At 41.4% G+C, this 19,899-nt stretch overlaps 1 protein-coding gene across 1 annotated transcript in view; it reads left to right on the forward strand.

The window, feature by feature from the left end:
* Positions 1–19,899, forward strand: part of CAMK4 (calcium/calmodulin dependent protein kinase IV) — a 143,565-nt gene that overhangs the window by 754 nt on the left and 122,912 nt on the right. Inside the window, exon 2 of the mRNA XM_084882843.1 lies at positions 32–248. Coding sequence (XP_084738969.1) covers positions 100–248 — 149 coding nt within the window. The 5' untranslated portion in view covers positions 32–99. The remainder of the gene's footprint in view (positions 1–31; positions 249–19,899) is intronic.

Genomic DNA, 19,899 nt, shown 5'->3' on the forward strand with positions numbered 1-19,899 from the left:
AGGGAGGACCCCGCCTCTCCTCCGTCCGCAGGCGCCGGCGGCAGCGGCGGGGCTGCTGGCTCGGGCGGCGGCGGCGGCTTCCGGAGTCCCGCCGCGAAGATGCTGAAAGTCACGGTGCCCTCCTGCTCGTCCTCGACCGCCAGTGTGGACCGGGCGGCGGCCGGCAACCTCGTCCCCGATTACTGGATCGACGGCTCCAAAAGGGATGCGCTGAGCGATTTCTTCGAGGTGGAGTCGGAGCTGGGACGGTAAGACCGGGGGAGGCGGGTAGGGGAAGGCGGGCTGGGGCGCCGGGGGCGGGGGCGCCCCGGACCTGGGGGAGCCGGGCGCCCCGTGCACGGGCTCGGGCTGCTGGGAAAGCCCGCGGCGCGCGCTGGGGGTGTCCCTATCGCAGCGACAGCCGCCTGGGGTGCCGAAGGCGGCCTCCCTGCCCTTGGATTCCTTCCCGCCTGGTGTCCAGGAGAGAACGGAGCCCCGTTCCAGCGGGAGCCAGGTCTCCCCCGAGCGAGCGCTCAGGCCGGTGCAGCTGCGAGCAGCAGCCCAGCAGCCCGACTCGCTCCCACTGTCCCTCCTCCTCGCCGGCTGCCGCTTCCCTGGGTGACAGCTCCCATCGCACGTGGGCCCCGCTTTCCCCAAATGGTGTCTTTGCTCAGGATTGTAGCTTTACCAGAGGGTCCTGTTGGTCTAGTTATTTTGGGGGTCGGGGGCTCGGAGGGTAACCCTCCAAATCAAAACGGAATGAATACATGAGATCTTTCCCCTTCACCTCAGCACGCTTTCCAAAAGCAAGTGACACTGGGAATGAAACTCAAATACTAGCTACCTTGCAAAGTCTGCTGCGAGGGGGGGGGGGGGGGGGGGGGGAATGAATCATTTAGAAGAGTGGATGGGAGAATGGCTTTAAAGAAAAATGCAGCCCATGGGGTCCAGGCAGTGGAAATTAAGAGGGTTCTGCTGCTCTTCTTAGTTCCCTACCCTGGAGTGATTTATTCAAATTTTGCATGAAAAAGCCACCTCCCTGGGGTTGCAGAAACGTCCCTCCTCCCGCCTCTGAAGACCCAAACAGGTGGGAGTTCTGCCACTTGAATGATGCCACAGGGTCTCATACTTTTACCCTTTGAATATTATTTTTTCCCTTCCTTCCTTTCCACTTCCTCCCTTTCTGTTATCCATAGGGAAGGAGAGTTCTTTTTCACCACGTTTTAGATCCAGGCCCTTTATGATAGGGAATCTGAAGACGTAGTTTCAACGGTTGACAAGTTGAAGCTTCTGCGCTGAGCGCTTCTTTGCAATTTCACTTTCATTCTCCTCTTGCTGTCCAGAGGTTAGCTGACAGCCCATTTCTTTCTATGTCATCTCGAGGCCACTGGGCAGGATTCTGGATGCTGGCACTTCCTTGGTGGGAAGGTGTAAGGGTCACCCCCACCTTCAGTTTGTCACAGCTGTTTCTAACTTATGGAGTACCGAAGGTGTATAAGAAAGGCAGAATTGAATGAAAATTCAGGAGTTTGTCACTCTTTAAAAATGTTCCAAATATGTGAGCATTGAGTAATGTCTACATTAGCGTCCTGATTTGACCACGTTTTTCAGTGTTCCTCTGAAGATCTGCGGTTGCATGCATTCACTAGCAAGTTGAAAATGAAATGTCTCCTTCCTTGGCTCCAAACCTCCTATAATTGTATGATGAGCTGCAGGGGAGCAGTGTAAACTTCTGATGAAAGAGATAATCTTAAAATTGTTTACTTGGTGGTTTAGAAACTGCCACCCAGGAGAGGAAGTGCCTGATGGTGCTGCAGGGACTGCCCCACCACCAAATCTCATTGCTTCCCGCTAACCTCTCCCCCAGGTGCCTCTAACTGGCAATAATGTATCATCAGCACATGCTAATCTTTACCAATAAGCTTCACCCTCAGGAAACTAAAATTTCACTTAATTTGAGGAATGGGAAAATGGTTAGAACCATGGCCGGCAAACTCATGAGTCAACAGAGCTAAATATCAACAGTACAACAATTGAAATTTCTTTTGAGAGCCAAATTTTTTAAAACTTAAACTTCTTCTAACGCCACTTCTTCAAAATAGACTCATCCAGGCCGTGGTATTTTGTGGAAGAGCCACATTCAAGAGGCCAAAGAGCTGCACGTGGCTTGAGAGCGGCAGTTTGCCAGACCACTGGGTTAGAAAGAGAATAAACTACAGTACAAGTTATACACATATATGGGATGGTAGATTTCATAAAGAAAACCTAGGGAATTGGAAGTTATTGTGTAAGCTTATATTCTGCAATACATTTTGGAGGACAGATTCAATCAGATTTATATTGCTAAGACTCTCAGTCTGCTACCCAGTTGTTTCAATACTTTGACAGTCACAGAATTAAAATGTTTTGAGAAAACTAAGAATGTTTACTGTTGCTGTTTTCCAGCAGTCATGTGTATTAGTCAGGTCTCTGTAGATGGCAGAATTGGTGAGGTGCCTGCTTTACTCCATTTGGTTGAGATATTATCACTTCACGATCAAAGTTATTTTTTTTAAAGACCTAAAACATAAAGCAACTTGTGTTACAGGTGTAAGTACTAAGAATCTATAAAGCCAGAAAGTGCAACACAGAGTTTGACTGAATGACAAAAGTCCTCTTACTTCCTGCGTTAGTGACAAAGTTGAAACAACTGGTTTCAAGTCTTTGCTTTCTTGACTCTGTCTTGGGCCAAAGCTGCCTGCCTCTAAGGCTAACACATGTAGTTCATTAGTAGCACAGGCATCATGAAGATGCTAAGAGAACTATGCTCCAGATAATTGTGCGAGGGCGGTTGGTTCCAGGGTACAGACAATCCCCAGTAGGTAAACGAATTTGTGAGTAGTCCTTCTTCTATTATCCTTATCTGTTGTAGGTCAGGGGCTTCTGAATTCAAGAAGATTGGACATGTAAGCTTAGGGCAACACACCCTGAGGATGTGTTGGGAAATTCCAGGCAGCTAAATTCCCAATGCTATAACCACTTGAAGCCCCTGGATGGTGAGACAACAATGATCTATATGTAGCCATTTAGAACAGAGCAGATGGGATAGCTTGCTTGCATTCATTCATTCATTCATTCATTCATTTCAGGATGAAGGTGAGGAGTGGGGGGTATGGGTGAGGAGGATTATTTTAGAATATCAAGGCCCTGGCCAGTATGGCTCAGTTGGTTGAGCATAGTTCCATGCACCGAAGGGTCTCTGGTTTGATTCTTGGATGGGATACATGCCCAGGTTGCAGGTTTGATCCCTACTTGGGAATATGAGGCAAAGGATTGTTGTTTCTCACATCCATGTTTCTCTCTTACGTTTCTCATTCTCTCCCCCCCCCCCTTCTCTCCTCCCTTCCTCTCTCTAAAATCAATAAAAACATATTAAAAATATATGAAGTGTCAACTGTTTTAAAAAAAAGAGTAACAGGCAGCTGATTACTCGCATTTGAAAATACTGCTTCATGTATAGTTTGTCATAAAGTTTACAAAAATCACGATACACCCACAAATTCATTTCTACTTAAAAATATGAGTTGGCCGTGATCCTATTCAGGGCTCCACATCTTAGAGAGAGGTTGGTCCTTCGCCCAGTCATTTGAGAAATTGGTGTTTTAATGGCTTTGCCAAGGGAGAAGGGAGAGCCTGTGTCTGGTCCAGACTCTGTCCGGTGGTTTGGCACAAAGAGGGCAGGACTTGGTCTGCCCGCTCTGTGGTGAGAATTTCCCCCTGTGCACCCAAACCCATGTCTTGTTTTTTTTTTGTTACTTCACACCTTTTGTTCCTGTTGTATGAAATTGAAAAAAATGTTTGTAACAAAACTAGAGGTACACACCCCCCACAATGCAAATTCAGGGAAACCAAATAAAAAAATAATTAGGACAAAAAAAAAAAGAGTTAAATTAATTTGGAATAAAAAAATTTAAAAAACTTCCCATTCCACTTACCTGTAGTTTCTTTAGGCTGGTGACTTTCAGTTCCTCCCTCCACCATAACCTGATCCACAAAGAAAAGAAATGCATTTATATGGCACCCAATCGAAGCACAATCATACAGCATCCCTTGCTCTACGTGTTATTGCTGAGGAACCAACTAGATTTAGATGGTGAGGCGGAGGTGTGTGTAAAATGGAAACTAGTTTCATAAAACGATGTCTATTCTTATTACCAACAATGTATTCTAATATTTCCTATTTTACACTGTGTGATTTTATTGTTTCATTAAAATTTATCAGCCGAATCCATGTGATTTCACATCCCACTCATGGATTATGATGGTTTGAAAAGCGCTGTTTTCGGCCCTAACTCTGTGTAGGCAGATTAAAGTATGAGGCAGAGTCCTTTTGAAAAACACCCTGCAAATGAGTTGGCAACATCAAGTGGTCTCCATTTGCACAGCTCTGTAGAGAAAAGGTCTCCTAGCTTTGCCTCCAAATTAGTATTGGGCTTCTTTTTTCAAACACTTCTACAAACTGGTGTCTCCCCAATATCTGCTGGGTGCACTGTACTCTGGAACGGCTGAGGGGGCCGGCCGCTGGGCCTGGACACCTTCCCTGTAGAGAGGAGGACCTCAGGAGCCTGAGCAGTGGTGTCTTCCACTTGGTGACACAGAACTCCTGGGCCCAGGAATGGCCAGAAAATGCTCCCCTCAAAAAAAACGTGAAAAAACGTGCCCTTTCTCACAAGGGTTCCACCCATGTTCCTGGCTGGGGAGGAATGGAACCCTCTCTTTTCCTTTGGCCAGTACTTCTTGTGCTCGTGACCAAATACCACTGTGTGGTCCCTCTCTCGTTCTCTGTGCAGCCAACCTTTTTTCTTTTATCCTCATCCAAGGAAATGTTCTTTGATTTTAGAGAGAAACAGCAGTTGATTGCCTTCTGTCTGTATGCACCCCAACTGGGGATTGAACCTGCTACCATGGAATGTGCCGACCTGAAACCAACTCGAAACCTTTTGGTGCACAGGATGAAGTTCCAACTAACTGACTCCCCTCCCCCACCTCCTACTCCCCTGCCCCCCACCCCATCCCCCGACACCGGGGCCACCCAAGTCTTTTCTCAGGCTGTTGAGTGGGGAGCAAGGTGGGATTGCAATGAGAGAACAGAAACTGCCTCAGGAACACTGACTGGAAGCTCCCAGAGGCTGATGGTGGATTTTGCTCTTTCACTGTTGTGTGCTCCTCACCCAGCACAGTGCTCAGTCCTCAGCAGGTGCCCAACAAATAATTGTAGGGAGTGGATGAATGGTAATGAAACGGATTAGGCACGGGAAGGGGGGGGGGGGGTGTTGCTTCCTTGCTCTTTGACATGTGGTCTCTGTTGGTCCTGAGATGATGACCTCAGTCCTAGGGACCCCGGGGAAAGGGAAATCCTGTGGCCCTGATGTCACTGAGCGGTTGGCTTCCCGTCTTCGCGATGGGAGTCCCAATAACTGCCTCTCTGTAGCTTGCAGGTGTTGAAAGGAGCGCTGCCTTTCTGATGGCTTCGTATCTCTGAAATGAAAGGGATTCAAGTTTCACCTTCACTATCATTTCACCACAGGCGTGTCGGGATTAGGAGTTAGTTCAAGTTCAACTTAAAGGCATGAGATACCTCTCAGCTATACCAACAATTGAAGTTCATACATACTAACTGCTAAGTTTTGGAAATGAACTCATTGTAAAGAGCCTCAGTATTCAGTGAAGACTATGATAGAATTATTACTTTAGGAATACACTACAGTACTTTTGCCCTGGCTGGTTTGGCTCAGTGGACAGAGCATCAGCCTGCGGACTGAAGGGTCCTGGGTTTGATTCCAGTCAAGAGCATATGGCCGAGTTGGGGACTCGATCCCGTGTGTGTGTGTGTGTGTGTGTGGGGGGGGGGGGGGGTGGTAATGCAGGAGGCAGCCGATTAATGATTTTCTCTCATCATTGATGTTTCTCTCTCTCTCTCTCTCTCTCTCTCTCTCTCTCTCTCTCTCTCTCTCTCTCTCTCTCTCTCTCTCCTTCTCTCTTCCTCTCTGAAATCAGTAAATATATATATATATATATATATATATATATATATATATATATATATATATTTTAAAGAACACACTGCTTTTTCATATTTAAATAATGTTGCAAGGGTAAAAATAACTCAATTTGAAGGAAAAAAAAAGACACAGGTGCCATCTGCTTCTAAACTGTTATGAAGAACTTTACTTGCAAAAAGAGAGAGAGAGAAAGAGAAAGAAAGCACTAACCACAAAATCGCTTCAAAGATTGTAAACAGTTTACCCTCATAAGGTGTGGATTATGTGCTTGCACCAATGCATTTGAGAATAGAGTGCTGAGTGATAGTCAAACAAAGTTTTTCAACCACTAATTTTTTTATGCTAATTATTTTTGTGGGGGGTGGGACTAGCTTAAAAAGTAGTTCTCTTTAGATTCTCTTTTGGGATAGCTAACATGTCTAATAAAAATTTAAATTTTAAAAATTTCAAAGTCAGGTTTATTATGTAAAATATACACTTAATTGAGTTCTTGAAGCATATAACTCAGGCTGAAGAATAACTTCACATAAAAATCAATAGCAGCTAAAATAAAAGTTTTACTCATATTAATCCTTATGTTAATTATTTTTTTCCTATTTGATATTGGGAGATCATCTGAAAATTTATAACTACAGTGTTTTAATTAGTAAGTTAGATTTAAATATTGATCGCATAGTATTAGCACATAAAAGATATGGACTTTTCAAGACAGTCCATTTAAGAAAAATTCTAATCTTAATGGAGCACGGTGGTTGTGTGGGGATGTCATATAGTGAAAGGTTTGGGTAGGGGATTTTCCCCAGTAATCTTATCAGTGGCACAGATCACATGAGGACTGGAGCAGAGCTGGACAAAGAGCAGTCCTGGTAGAGCTTTCTCTTTTCTCTTAGAGCTTGATTTCTCAACCTTGGCACTGTAGATGTTTGGGGCCAGATATTTAGCTGTGCTCTTGGCCTCTACCCACTAGATCCTCCCCCACCTCCAAGTGTGACAACCAAAAATGTCTCTAGACATTGTCAAATGTCTCCTACCCACCCCCCTCTTCCTGCTGAGAACCATTGTCTCAGAAGCCTGAGGTTAGGCTTTTACATGACTTTCTTATAGTTATGTAGATGCTTAACAACAGGGAGGTTGGTGGAGTAAGATTATTTGACCTTATTGAGTATCTGCTATGACCAAATGTTTCTTCCATTTTTTATGTAATACCATTAAGATTTCTCTCATATGTGCATACCACCTGTACTATAATTTGCTTAATATTTTTGTTTAAACCATCCCATTTTTGTTAACCTAAATTTACTTATCAAGAATACTTACTTTTATTAAATTGAAAACTAGTATTCATGTCATAAATAATTATAAGAATAAATTGCAATAAAAACAAAGTATTTTCATTAAATTACTAGAGTCCCGTTGCACAAATTCGTGCACTGGTGGGGTCCCTCAGCCTGGCCTGTGGGGGCCAGTGGACGAATTACTAGAGTCCTGTTGCACAAATTCGTGCACTGGTGGGGCCCCCACAGCCCGGCATTACCTGCCAGCTCATCAGGCTGCAGCCCACTGTCTATGTTGATCCTGCACAGCACAAAGTAGTGCGTGAAGCTGCAGGTGCTGGGGAGGAGCCCAAGCCCAGGCTGGGTGCTGCACCGCTCCCGCTCACCCTGGCCCCTTTGTCCCTGCTGCTGCTGCTCAGGCATGCAGGGCGAGTGTCCTTGGGAGAGGCTCACACTGCTGCAGCTGCGCCTGCCACTGTCAGCCTGGTGTCTGGGGTTCCTCTCTCAGCTGAGCGGCACTCCCTCTGTGGGAGTGCACTGACCACAGGAGGCAGCTCCTGCATTGAGTGTCTACCCCCTGGTGGTCAGTGCATGTCATAGCTACTGGCCAGTCGTCCAATTGTCCAGTCGCTTAGGCTTTTATATGTATCTAAACTAGAGGCTTGGTGCACGAAATTCATGAGTGGGTAGGGTCCCTTAGACCTGGCTGGAGATCAGGGCCCATCAGGTTCTCTAACTCCTCATCTCCTCTTTTGCTAGCTGCCTGTGTGCCAGGTAGGGTCCCTAGGCCTGGCTAGCGATCAGGGCTGATCAGGTTCCCTGCCTCCTTTTTCCCTCACTCCCTCAGCACACTGCCACCACCGCTGGTCACCTGCCATGTTCCACGCTGCCCCCTGGTGGTCAGCGTAGATCATAGTGAGAAATCTAACTCCCGGTCTTCTGGTTGAACTCCCAAAGGGACACTTAGCATATTAGCCTTTTATATACATAGATAGTTAGAAATACTTGTCCACAAAAGGCTCCAAACTTGAGGATTGTTCTCTCTCTCTCTCTCTCTCTCTCTTTTTTTTTTTTTTTAAAGGGAGATTATTAAAGTTATCAGGGTTAAAACCACAGTAGTACTAATTGAGGTTTTCTTCTTGATATGTAATCAGAACCATTGAAAAGAGAATGAAGTTCTCAATTTTTTTGATCCCTTGTTATTTAATTCAATGCCTTTGTGCACCTAAAAATCCTTTTATAGGTTTGACCTTTTGAATAACTATGAACTAGGCAATACAGTGGTGCCTCACACAACGAACTTAATTCGTTCCAGGAGCAAGTTTGTTATGCGAAAAGTTCGTTATGTGAAGCGCGTTTTCCCATAACAATACATGTTAAAAAAAATAGTTCGTTCTGTAGCATAAAATATGCTAAGATGACATAAAAAAAATATGCTAAGATGACATATTTTTATTTAGATACATCTAAAAACATAATTTTTTTTTAAAAAAAACACACATTTTTTTAATTTTAAGACAGACTAAGTAGAGTCTACCGAATCTTGCACATCTTCATCCATTTTCTGCTTTTTGGCCGATGGTTTCATGAAAAACCTGTCCAAAGTTCGCTGTGCGAGGCGTTCGTTATGCGAGGCACCACTGTATATGTTGGTAGAGTGTGTGAGTGGTGGTGTGAGGGGCTAGGGTATGAATAGTATGATTTATATAACACTGTTTGGCCTCCAAACGTATCAACAATAATTTTAACATGAGATAAATACATAAACACCAGGTAAAATAATATGAGGTAAAAAAATAGTAGATCCACTTTATAACACAATGATAATTCTGACTGAAAGGATTGAGGTATCTTTATGGGGGTGGGGGTGGACCTTGAGATTTGGCAGAATTTTAATAGGTAGAGCTTTTGTGAAGGGCATGCCAGGTGAAAAGTAAAAAAAAAAAAAAAAAAAAAAAAAAGCCATCCCAGCCAGCATGGTTCAGTGGTTGAGCATCCACCTATGAACCAGGAGCATCGATTCCTGGTCAGGGCACATGGCTGTGTTGTGGGCTCAATTCCCAGTGTGGGGCATAGAATGCGGCTGATCAATGATTCTCTCTCATCATTGATGTTCCTATCTTTCTCTCCCTCTCCCTTCCTCTTTGAAATCAATAAAGATATTGATTTATAAAATATATAAAAACAGAAAAATGCAGGCTGCCCATTTGTAAACTTGACAAAACATAGACATTGCAATGGCAGATAAGGTTGGGAGAATAAGTTGGTGTCAAACCAAAGATAGCATGTAAAAACAAAACAAAAAAACTGTCTATATCAACTGAAAACAAAAGAAAGTAACCATTTTGAGAGCAAAAGGTAACTATATCAAAGCAGCTGCATCTTGGTTTTAAGTTGTGTGACTCAGAATTTGCCACTTATCCGTAAGCCAGGGGAATGGGTAAGAGAGAACTTATCAAGTTTGTTAAAAAGAGAAAGAAACACCTCTTACAGATAGGGGAAGTTTGGGATTGAGAGGACTAACATCATGGTAAAGTTCCCGTAAAGTGACAGACAATCTTTTAGACTTTCTGGGCCATATGCTCTCTGTGATGGTTGAGTGAAAACAGCCAGGGACAACACAGAAACAAATGCACATGATTGTGTTCCAATAAAACTTTATAATAGTGGGATTTGAATTTCATATACTTTTTACATCTCAAAATATTATATTTTTCTATTTTTTTAATTTTTAAAATACATTTAAAACTGTAAAAAATACTCTTAGGTTGCAGACTATACAGAGACAAGCAGTCCTTGGCCATGGCTTGCCAAACACTGACCTAGCTCCATCAAGCTAAAATTCTGCTTCTCTTCAGTTACATGAGCATTTCAGGTTAAAATGTCAAGACTTCTTTTATTCAAGGAACCACTTTGCACCACCTCCATTCACTTTGAAAATGTCAACCTGATACTTTTTAAGGTGGGCACAACCTTTAAATGCCTGCCTACTCATCCTTTTCTTACGTCTATTGATGTCTCAACACAGTTCTTGCCTGTGCAGCCTGTTAGCTACTTTCATCCATCATTCATGTTTTTGAAAATGGTGAAACTTTATAAGAAGTGTGTGTAAGTTAGATTTCCATACCATGATCAGTGTTCACATCCAAAGATTATTTATTGGAGGATAATTTATTTTACATATAATAATTAAATATATGTTTCAAGTTGATCATTCTTCTATTATGTTTGAAAAGTCCATTATAAAATGATATGCTAAACTATTGATAAAAGATTTGTCTCTAGTAAAGTTTAATTAATTTATCTGTTTATTAATATATTATCTGCATTTTGAGTAATCCTTCTATAAACCATGTATATATCTCAGATGCACTAGTTACAGCCCTTAAATTGGGATTATGTTTAACTAAGCAATTTATTTTTTAAAATAGCATTATTACTTTTTTTATTTTGAATAGACTTTAGTACTAAACCAGTCACATATTTTGACTAAAGCAGAGGTCTTCAAAAATGGAATGTCCACATCCAGGGTGTGTGTAATATAGTGAGGTGCTACAAGAAAGTATTAAAGAATCCGTCTAATCTAATTTTTGCTTTTAATTTTTGTTTTTGGGTGTTTTAAAAGCACAGTACATATTGGTTCAGTAGCACATGTATGGCATTTAAACAGGAACACAAGGATATATAACGGGAGGAGCATGTGCTTAAAACATCTCATTGGATGATTATCACATTGAAAATGCTAGTTATAAGTGGATACTAAATAAGCTTCTTTACTTATATTTCAATAATATTCTGCTGTATGAAAATGATTGAACTGAAGATATAGATATACATCAAAATGCAGACAAAAAAGAAATCACACTGCAAGGTGTGTCTTTGTGCAGAAAGGGGAAGTGGGTATGCATGTGCACTTGTTATGCCTTTTAAGCTACTATCCGATGAAAGATTTGATAAGAACTTACTGCCGTTGTAACCGAAAAAGTCACAAAACAAAAACAGAAAAAGAGAAAAATAATACAGCTTGCTCATCAAGCAGAGGGTTAAATAAAATCTATTTTTCTTTGTTGTTGAACACAGATTTCATATTATTTTGCAAGAACCTCGATTTTAATATGGCTAATTTACTTTATGGTTAACGTTGCCCACTGCTGTCTTAGGCCGATGACTGCTTTTGCCTGGAAGTGTTTGTGGGCAGAGTGTGAAGAGCAGTAGGCATTAGTGCCAGGATATTGAGTTTAACCCTGTTAACAAATCCATTGTCATCACTTAATTATTTCTTAAGTCGTGCTTCAAGGTGATATGATTGAAAAATTAACCAGGTACAGAAACATTTCTTAAAAAATCAAAAAGGCTAGACTTGAATAACCTGCTGACTGGAATGGTCTGCTAAAAAAGGCAATGGACATGACATGTTATTAACTCTTTTCTCTCTCAGTTCATAGTAGCATTCCTTGTTGAAAGTGCACTTTCTTTGATTTATGTCATGATTATCAACAGAACTTAATTGATATTACAAACTATAAGAAGAAGAGTCAGGAATAGCAAATCTGTAATTATGTTCACACATTTGTTGTTACCTACAATGCAGCATTTGAAGGATTTTTTTCCTACTTTAAATCTTTATGGACTCTAATAGGGGCCTTTGCTTGCCTTTTATCCTTCATTACACCTTTTATCTTGGCCTAATGTACTTGTACTGTCTTGAAGGAACAGTAGTTAGTGACTACTTTAATTTAGGATGTGATAACCATGCATTTGGGACCCTAACCTTTGTATGGTATTGTTCTTTAGTTGTGACAGCTTGTCAATCCAAGTTTTATCTTTGACAGGATGTAAATATACTGCTATATATTAGTTCAGTGGTATCTTATATATATATTTTAAAAGCTCCCTGTTAGTACAATACTATTATTAAATATTACTAAGTTCAATAAATCAGCCTGTCCCAGAGTGTTCAGTCGTTGTAGGCCTCTGAAGATTTCGTGTGTAAGTGGAAACATTTTGAGTGGCTTCTCTAGGACTCTGGGTTCTTCCTCTCTTTTCTCCCTTAACATGAACACATAAGCTGATAAAAATGTTCAATGAGATAAACTTTTGAAAACCTGTCACTAAAGCAAACTAAAAACATAATAAACAGATTTTTATGTGTATATATGACACATTAGTGAAATGGAAATCATAGCAAATCCGTAGAGTTCTTTTTTATCTTGAGATACTGAGGAAATGAAATGGTAGGATTAAGTTGAGGCCCCTGGGGGAGCAGTTGAGGTTCTGGCCCTAGACAGGAGGGGGCAGCAGAGTACCAGTCCCGGCTTAAACTGGCAGGTGGTGGAGGGTAGTGATCTTCAGGTAGCCCCAGCTCAAGAAGAGAGGTGGGCAAGGCAGCTAACTACTCAGAATGGCTTCAGGCTTGGGGCAGCAAGCAAACCATTCTGGACTGTTGAGTCAGTGGGGTGAAAGAAGACTGATGAGCAAGGCAAAGCTAAGACAAGAACTGAGCGAGATGGTAGAGGATGTGGGCAGGAAAACAGGATAAAATTGCTACTGATGACTGTGTCTCTCTGAGCATAACATTGAACTTCACTCACCCTCATTTGTATGTAAAATGAAGATGATTGTAGTATATTCCCCCCCTAATCCCCCCGCCCCGCCAAGGTTGCTATGACCATGAGATGAGATCACTTATGTAGGTAAGAACACTTAACACCATAGCTGGCACATAGGCTGAATATTCCCCACACAGGGTACAAGGTAGGAGGTAGGGAATAATGATTTCAAATTGGGTACCTATAGAAAGAATATCAAGTCTAGTTTACATGGCCCTTTTAGCAGTCTGACCCAACTTGTCTGCCAGGCCCATTCCCCACCACGAGGAGCCTGGTGTCCCTTTGTTCACTGTTCTGTCTCCAGCACCTAGAACAATGCCTGCTATGCAGCGAGCACTCGGTGAACATTTGTTGTGTGAGTCAGTTGTACCAGCAGGGCTTCTGCAATTGAAAGTCCTTTGGAGCCCAAGGAACTCTTGCACCAGTCTACTCTCTCTTAAAAGGCCCCGTCTCTGTATGACCTTCTGTGATTCAATCACTTACTTCTAAGGTCCCTTCTAGCCACAGGCATCTGTGCATCTGTGTTTTCTTCCAATTGAATCCTCTGGATGGTTATCTCAGTTCTTTACTAGGTGTTGAGGAGTCAGAGCAGCTATTGGAGTAAGTGGTGCTCTAAGCTCCGAAGGCTTCGTAAATGTAAGGACAGATTCTGGAATAATTTTATTCTTTTTAAAAAATATTTTATTTTTAAATGCCTCCCTCTTTTTAGAAACATGTACTCATTGTCATATTTGCTCATTTTTACTTCCTTTAGTGGATCCTACACATGCTGGCATAAGTAGGACAGGATTTAGCAAGAAGGGAAGCTTCCTAGCTTTCCACAGTCTTCTCTTTTTGTTTCTGAAAAGGATTATTCTTTTTTTTGTTTTTTGTTTTTGGTTTTTTAATCTTCACCTGGGGATATTTTTCCATTGATTTTTATGAAAGTGGAAGGGAGGGGGAGAGACAGAGAAAGAAACATCTGTGTGAGAGAACATATTGATTGTTTGCCTCCTGAGATATGTGACCTTGGCCAGAATTGAACCGGGGATCCTTTAGTCCAAGTGCCTATGCCCTATCCACTGAGTCAAGCTAGCTAGGGCAGGACCATTGAAAAATCTTGACTTGTGACCTGTTTGTGACCGTGCAATCGATTTGCAATGTCCTGTAACGTAGTCCTGTAACACATGCCCTGCCTGACCAAGGGAGGGGAAGAGCTAAACAGAGGATCATGAAGGAGATAAGAACATAGAAGGTCTGCTCTGTGTTTATCTTTATTTGGGGATGTTATTTAAACACCAGCCATCCATTGAGATGTCTAATTCTTTGATTAAAAAAAAAAATCACTTCTCGACTTAACTTCCAAGTAGGGTCATTAACTTTATTTCATAATTTCTCTGCAGTGTCAAAATAATTATTCTGGAAATCTGCATGTCCCCGTCTCTATTTTGACAACAAAGCCCAGGGGAGTGTGGTGAAAGAAAAGCTATGTGTAGGAGGAAGAGGGGCAGGGACAGGGCTGAAGGGTAGAAGGAAGGCCACTCTCCATGCAAGTCTCCTTCTTGTTTTCCGAGTCCAGTTATACCTCACCCCACAAGCACTTCTCTGTCCCTGCCTGATCTCCCCCTGTTCTTGTCCCACGAGAGTCAAGATCTCTCCCATTTTCCTTATATATCCCCTTGTTAAGGCATGGATGTCCCCTCACAATTCTTATTTTTACCCCACAATGTGATGGCATTTGGAGATGGCCTTTGGGAGCGAATTAGGGTTAGATGAGGTCATGAAGGAGGAGGGCGCTCCGGACGGGATCCATGCCCTTAACGAAGAGACAGCCAAAGGCTTGTTCTCTCTCTGTCCTGTGAGGAAGAAGCAATAAGACTGATGTCTGCAAGCTAGGAAGAGAGCTTTCACCAGAACCCAGCCATGCTAAGCCCTAATCTTGAACTTCCATTTTCTAGAACTGTGAGGAAATAGATTTTTATTGTATAAGCCTCCCAGTCTTTGATATTTTGTGATGGCAGCCCAAGCTAAGACATTCTTTTGCCTTTCTTCTCCACTTTGACATCAGTCTGACTTCATTCATAACCTTGGAATCTACTTATTATGTTTCAAACGCTCACCTGAGCTCATCTATGCTAATGTGGCCAGCAGAGTTTGAAGACAGCGCTGTGCTTTTAATCTCCCATATGCCCACCCTTGTTCTTCTACCTGATATTGGAGAAAGAGGTCCAGAGACCCCTACCCTTGCTTTGTCCAGGATGGCTGGAGCTGACTCTGAGTTGCTCTGCGTTCTTTCTAACTAATTAACTACACTTCCTAGCTTCCTAGCACCTGTGCTGCCCTGCTGCGTTCTAGGCTGGGATGATTCTGCAGTCACACTCCCCTCCCGCTCCTCCGCCTTCTAGGCACTAGCACCTCAGTATCTGCTGTGCATCCGTACCTGCTGGCTTCCCAAGTGCCAGCGCCTGCCAGCTCCAGGCACATTATTTCCTCAGCAGCTGGCACAGGAATGTTTTGTTGCCAACTGGAAGCCGAGTTATTAAAAAATAAAACTTGGCCCATCTTGAATATCATATGTTTCATCAGAATTCGGATCCGCATTCTGGCACAACTCACACCATCACTCGGGCACGTCTCTCAGCACTGAGGATGCGTATTGTTCTGGTTGCTGGCTGCATTTTCACCTGCTTATTCCAAATGCAACTTCCAGCCTCAGAAAACCTGGGATGCTTATGATTAGTTGGGGACCTAGTTTACCGAGACTCTTCGTGGTCTTGTTGAATTTATTAACCTGTTCAGTGTTTCTTTAGCACTGGGCTGCTTACTCTGATAGTTGGTATCAGTTTCATGTCTTAAATGGCAGATTCTCAAGAATAAGGCTCGTGTTTCTCAGGTTAGTGAACAGCTAACACATATCCATGCTGCGTGACTTCACATGAGCACGAGGTGACCCAACAAAAGAGATCTTAACGTTTGTAAGATCTCTGCTCTTCACATTCTAAAAAGACTGCTGTTCTCCACACTTTACCTTCTAAAAGGAGTGTGTGGTATAAACCTAGGTTCTCCATATCTGCAGACAAAAGGAGTAGTTAAAATAATTGTTATAGGTAGGTCTTCCTGTGTAATTTTTCGTTTGTTTTGCTTATAAGAAGGGTTTTAAAATTAGAAAATATTAATCATTTTGTAGGTTTGAGATTTTATTTGTGCTAACTTAATGCTTTGTCCTAGATTTACTCATTTTTTATTCAGGATAATGCATTCTTCACTGGAAAGTTAAATAACCAGACCCAGAATTACTGCAACTTGACTGTGATTCAGGAATAAAGAGTAGAGTTTTGGAAATCATTTAAAGATTCAAAAAACAAGAAAACAAAACCAAAACCCACATATGGTAAGGAATATTTGAAAGCAGTCTGTTACACTGATAAAAATATGTGACCTGGCAGAGACTTCTTATATTTAAATGATGTCATTAATCAGACCTAAAAATGTATTTTTCTAACCTGATACCTAAATAGCAAAAGTTTGGTTTCATCATATATTCCATTAGTAGCTAATATTAATTGTTTTGGTTTCTCTTCTGTTTTGTTTGTTTGTTTGTTTGTTTTTGTGTGTGTGTGTGTGTGTGTGTGTGTGTTATTGTTGTGTTTTTGTTGTTGTTGTTGTTTTGTCTTTTTTGGTAGCACTTAAGAAAAGAAATTAATAAACTTTGAGGAGGAAGGTGTTAATGAGGCAGATATAGCTAGGGAAAAATCAAAGCATAGAGACCAGGTGACGTAGGACATGCCTCACCTGAGTGTCCTTCAGGTAAGGGGCATTAATCCTAGACTAGCTTTCTGTGAAGGAGGAGGCATTGCAACTTATTGGATAGAACAATCTTTCAAGATGTCTTCTGATTCCCAGATTCTAGAAATGTGTTGGCTGGAGCCTGATGCTGAGAATGAAAAGGGGCTGCAGGCCATGTACAATGCAGATGTTAATAGAACCTCCAGTGATAACTGTGGTAGCGCAAAACTGCATTCAAGCTCGGACACCTATTGGCTGCCCTTTGCTAATGAATCTTTTACACTGTAATGAGCTTCGCTTTCTTCATCTGTCACATGAAAACGCTAATGCCTTTTTCACAAGATTATGGCAAAGATTTAAGAAAGGTAAATTATGTGGCTGTATGAATCCAAGAAACTGTGCACATACTGCATGAGATTTTATTTATTTATTTTTATTTTTCCCCATTTTTAAAATTAAGATATTTTATGTGTACAGATCTCACCATTGTCCCCCCCACCCCCACTGCATGAGATTTTATTGAATAACAACGATTATTTTCTTTCTATTAACTCCTGACTTGCTTTGGATTCCATCAGCTGTTCCATTAACGTCATCTTTCTTTTCCAGGATCCAATCCAGGTAACTACATGGCATTTAGTTGTCATGTTTTCCCTGCCTTCTCTGACATGTTACAATTTTTTCAGTCTTTCTTGTTTTTCATGACTTTGAGAATCCTGAGGAATACTGGCCAGATACCCTGTGGAATGGGTTTGTCTGTGATTTTTCACATAATTAACTGGGGTTATGTTTTGGAAAGGGCACCACAGAGATGAAGTGCCCTTCTTAGCCCATCACATAATCAGAGGCACGTGGTACCACATGATCTCACTGGTGATGCTAACCTGCATCATTTGGTCACAGTGGTGTTTGCCAAGTTTCTCCATGCACTTGCTATGTCTCTCTCCCTACTCTGTCTAAACTTTGGAACTGGGTCACTAAGTCTAACTACTATTGGGACAGAGGGTGATTAAGTTCCGCCTCCTACATATATTATTTATAGTTCTTCTGTAAGGAAGATTTATGAGATATTATTTTAACACTAGTAAATTCTTTTTTTTAAAAAATATATTTTATTGATTTTTTTACAGAGAGGAAGGGAGAAGGATAGAGAGTTAGAAACATTGATGTGAGAGAAACATCAATCAGCTGCCTCCTGCGCACCCCCTACTGGGGATGTGCCCGCAACCAAGGCACACACCCTTGACCAGAATTGAACCCGGGACCCTTCAGTCTGCAGGCTGACGCTCTATCCACTGAGCCAAACCGGTTTCAGTACTAGTAAATTCTTATATGTATATGAAATGATTTCACATCATAAGTCATTTCCCACAATTCTTGTAAAAATATACTGCCACTATAAACAAATCATGCAATGGGGATTGTAGTAGACAATGGGAAACTTTGAATTTGGGAGAAGAAGCTGTTGCTGAGATCATGTGCTTACATGGAGTGCATCAGAGGTGAGGAGAGATATGGCTAATGGTTCCCTCCTGTGCTCCAAAAGGGACAGTGCTGGTTGTATGCTGACCCTCACATTGTGAAAACACTGAATATATTTTATTGTGTCTTGTGCCTGTATCTACATGACTAAAATGTGCATACATCTACATCATTCTTAAGATCCTGATCTAGATGTTCAAGAATGTAGAGTGGATAGCACCTTAGGAATCAACCAGTACAGGGCTTCATTGTACAGGTGAAGAGACCACAGGACAGATAGGGCTCGTGTCTGTCCCAGCACTCCAAAGCTATTCAGTGGTAGAAATGGAACCCGTACCTTAGTCTTCTGGACTTTGACTATGTGATCCACTCCCTTTTCTCATAAGTGCCGTTGGCAAAAATCTGGGCTTTCCCAGCTTATTTCAGAACACAAAGTTTCTTATCTACAGGAAGCTGTAAAAGATAGTGATTATTGTATTTGCGCTATGTTCTACTTTGCATGTTGTGTTTCCATTTTTTTTTTTTTTTGAGAGGATGTAGTCTTAAAGACTAAAATGCAACAAACCTATTATACATTGGCTAATACTTTGTACTTGATTTCTTTCACATCCTTGATATTGTTTGTTCATCTTGTAAAAAAACCTTTGTCCCTAAATGTATTAAATTCACATTTAAGAATCCTAGCACGCATGTCAGAGTACATTCTGGTTTTGTTTTCGAGTAATTTGGGGGCTGAGATTCTCATTCTTATACAACTCATTGAAGAAATTAGCTAAACATGCAGGTGTCCCACCAACTTTAAAAGGCTACCTATATTAAAATAGAACAGAATAAATCAACTTTTGTTTGTTCTTCCTGATGCCAGTAAAATTGAGTGTTTGAGCAGATGGATTGCTTAAAATATTACTCCAATATTTAGTAGAACTTAAGAACTGGAAAAATCACATAGAAGTATTTTTATGGTGCTGGCACATATCCTCAGACCAAACCTGTTTTCTCATAGTTGGGAACACCATTGACTCCAAAAGTTATTTATAAGAGAAATCGACTGGATATTTATTCATAATTTTAATGAATGAAACCAACACCTCATTTGCATTAAATAAATATTCTTATCTTTCCTTCTTTACGCATCAATTTTGCTGATTACAGTGATGGGTTGGCAACTTCTGTTTTAAATTTCTTTAACTGATAAGAAAAAACATTTTCAATTTATTATTGATAGAAATAGCCAAAGTTTTCATTACCAATCACAGGGGAAATTGTAGCAATGTCTTATTCCTTTTGTTCACATCTAAGCCTATGTTGAAGAATGTATCTGTAATAATAAAAGCATAATATGCTAATTAGACTGGATGGCAGCCAGGGGAAAGAAGACCTACTCTTGCATGATTTTTGTGCATCAGGCCTCTAGTGTACTAATAACAATTAATGAGAGATGTCTTTTTTCCTCTCTTGGTTTACCTTGTCTGATATGAAGCAACACTGTCATTTCTTTACTCCTCTCCAGAAACTTCTCCTTTGGTCCCTTCAATCTGGTTTTTATCTTCATCGGTCTATTAAAAAGTAACAGCTGAGTTCCACTTCACCTCCACCTCCAAACTGATTCTCTGACCTCACTTCTTAAACCTCTTCACTGCCTCTGAATCAACTGATAAAAATTTTTCCCTTCTCTACTTTAAAGTGAAATGATGAGCATGTGTCATGAATGGTAACCATTCATGGGCAAAGTTTACTGATGTAAATGAG

The sequence above is a fragment of the Pipistrellus hanaki genome, assembly GCF_964339955.1.
Source record: "Pipistrellus hanaki genome assembly, chromosome: 4".
NCBI lineage: Eukaryota > Metazoa > Chordata > Mammalia > Chiroptera > Vespertilionidae > Pipistrellus > Pipistrellus hanaki.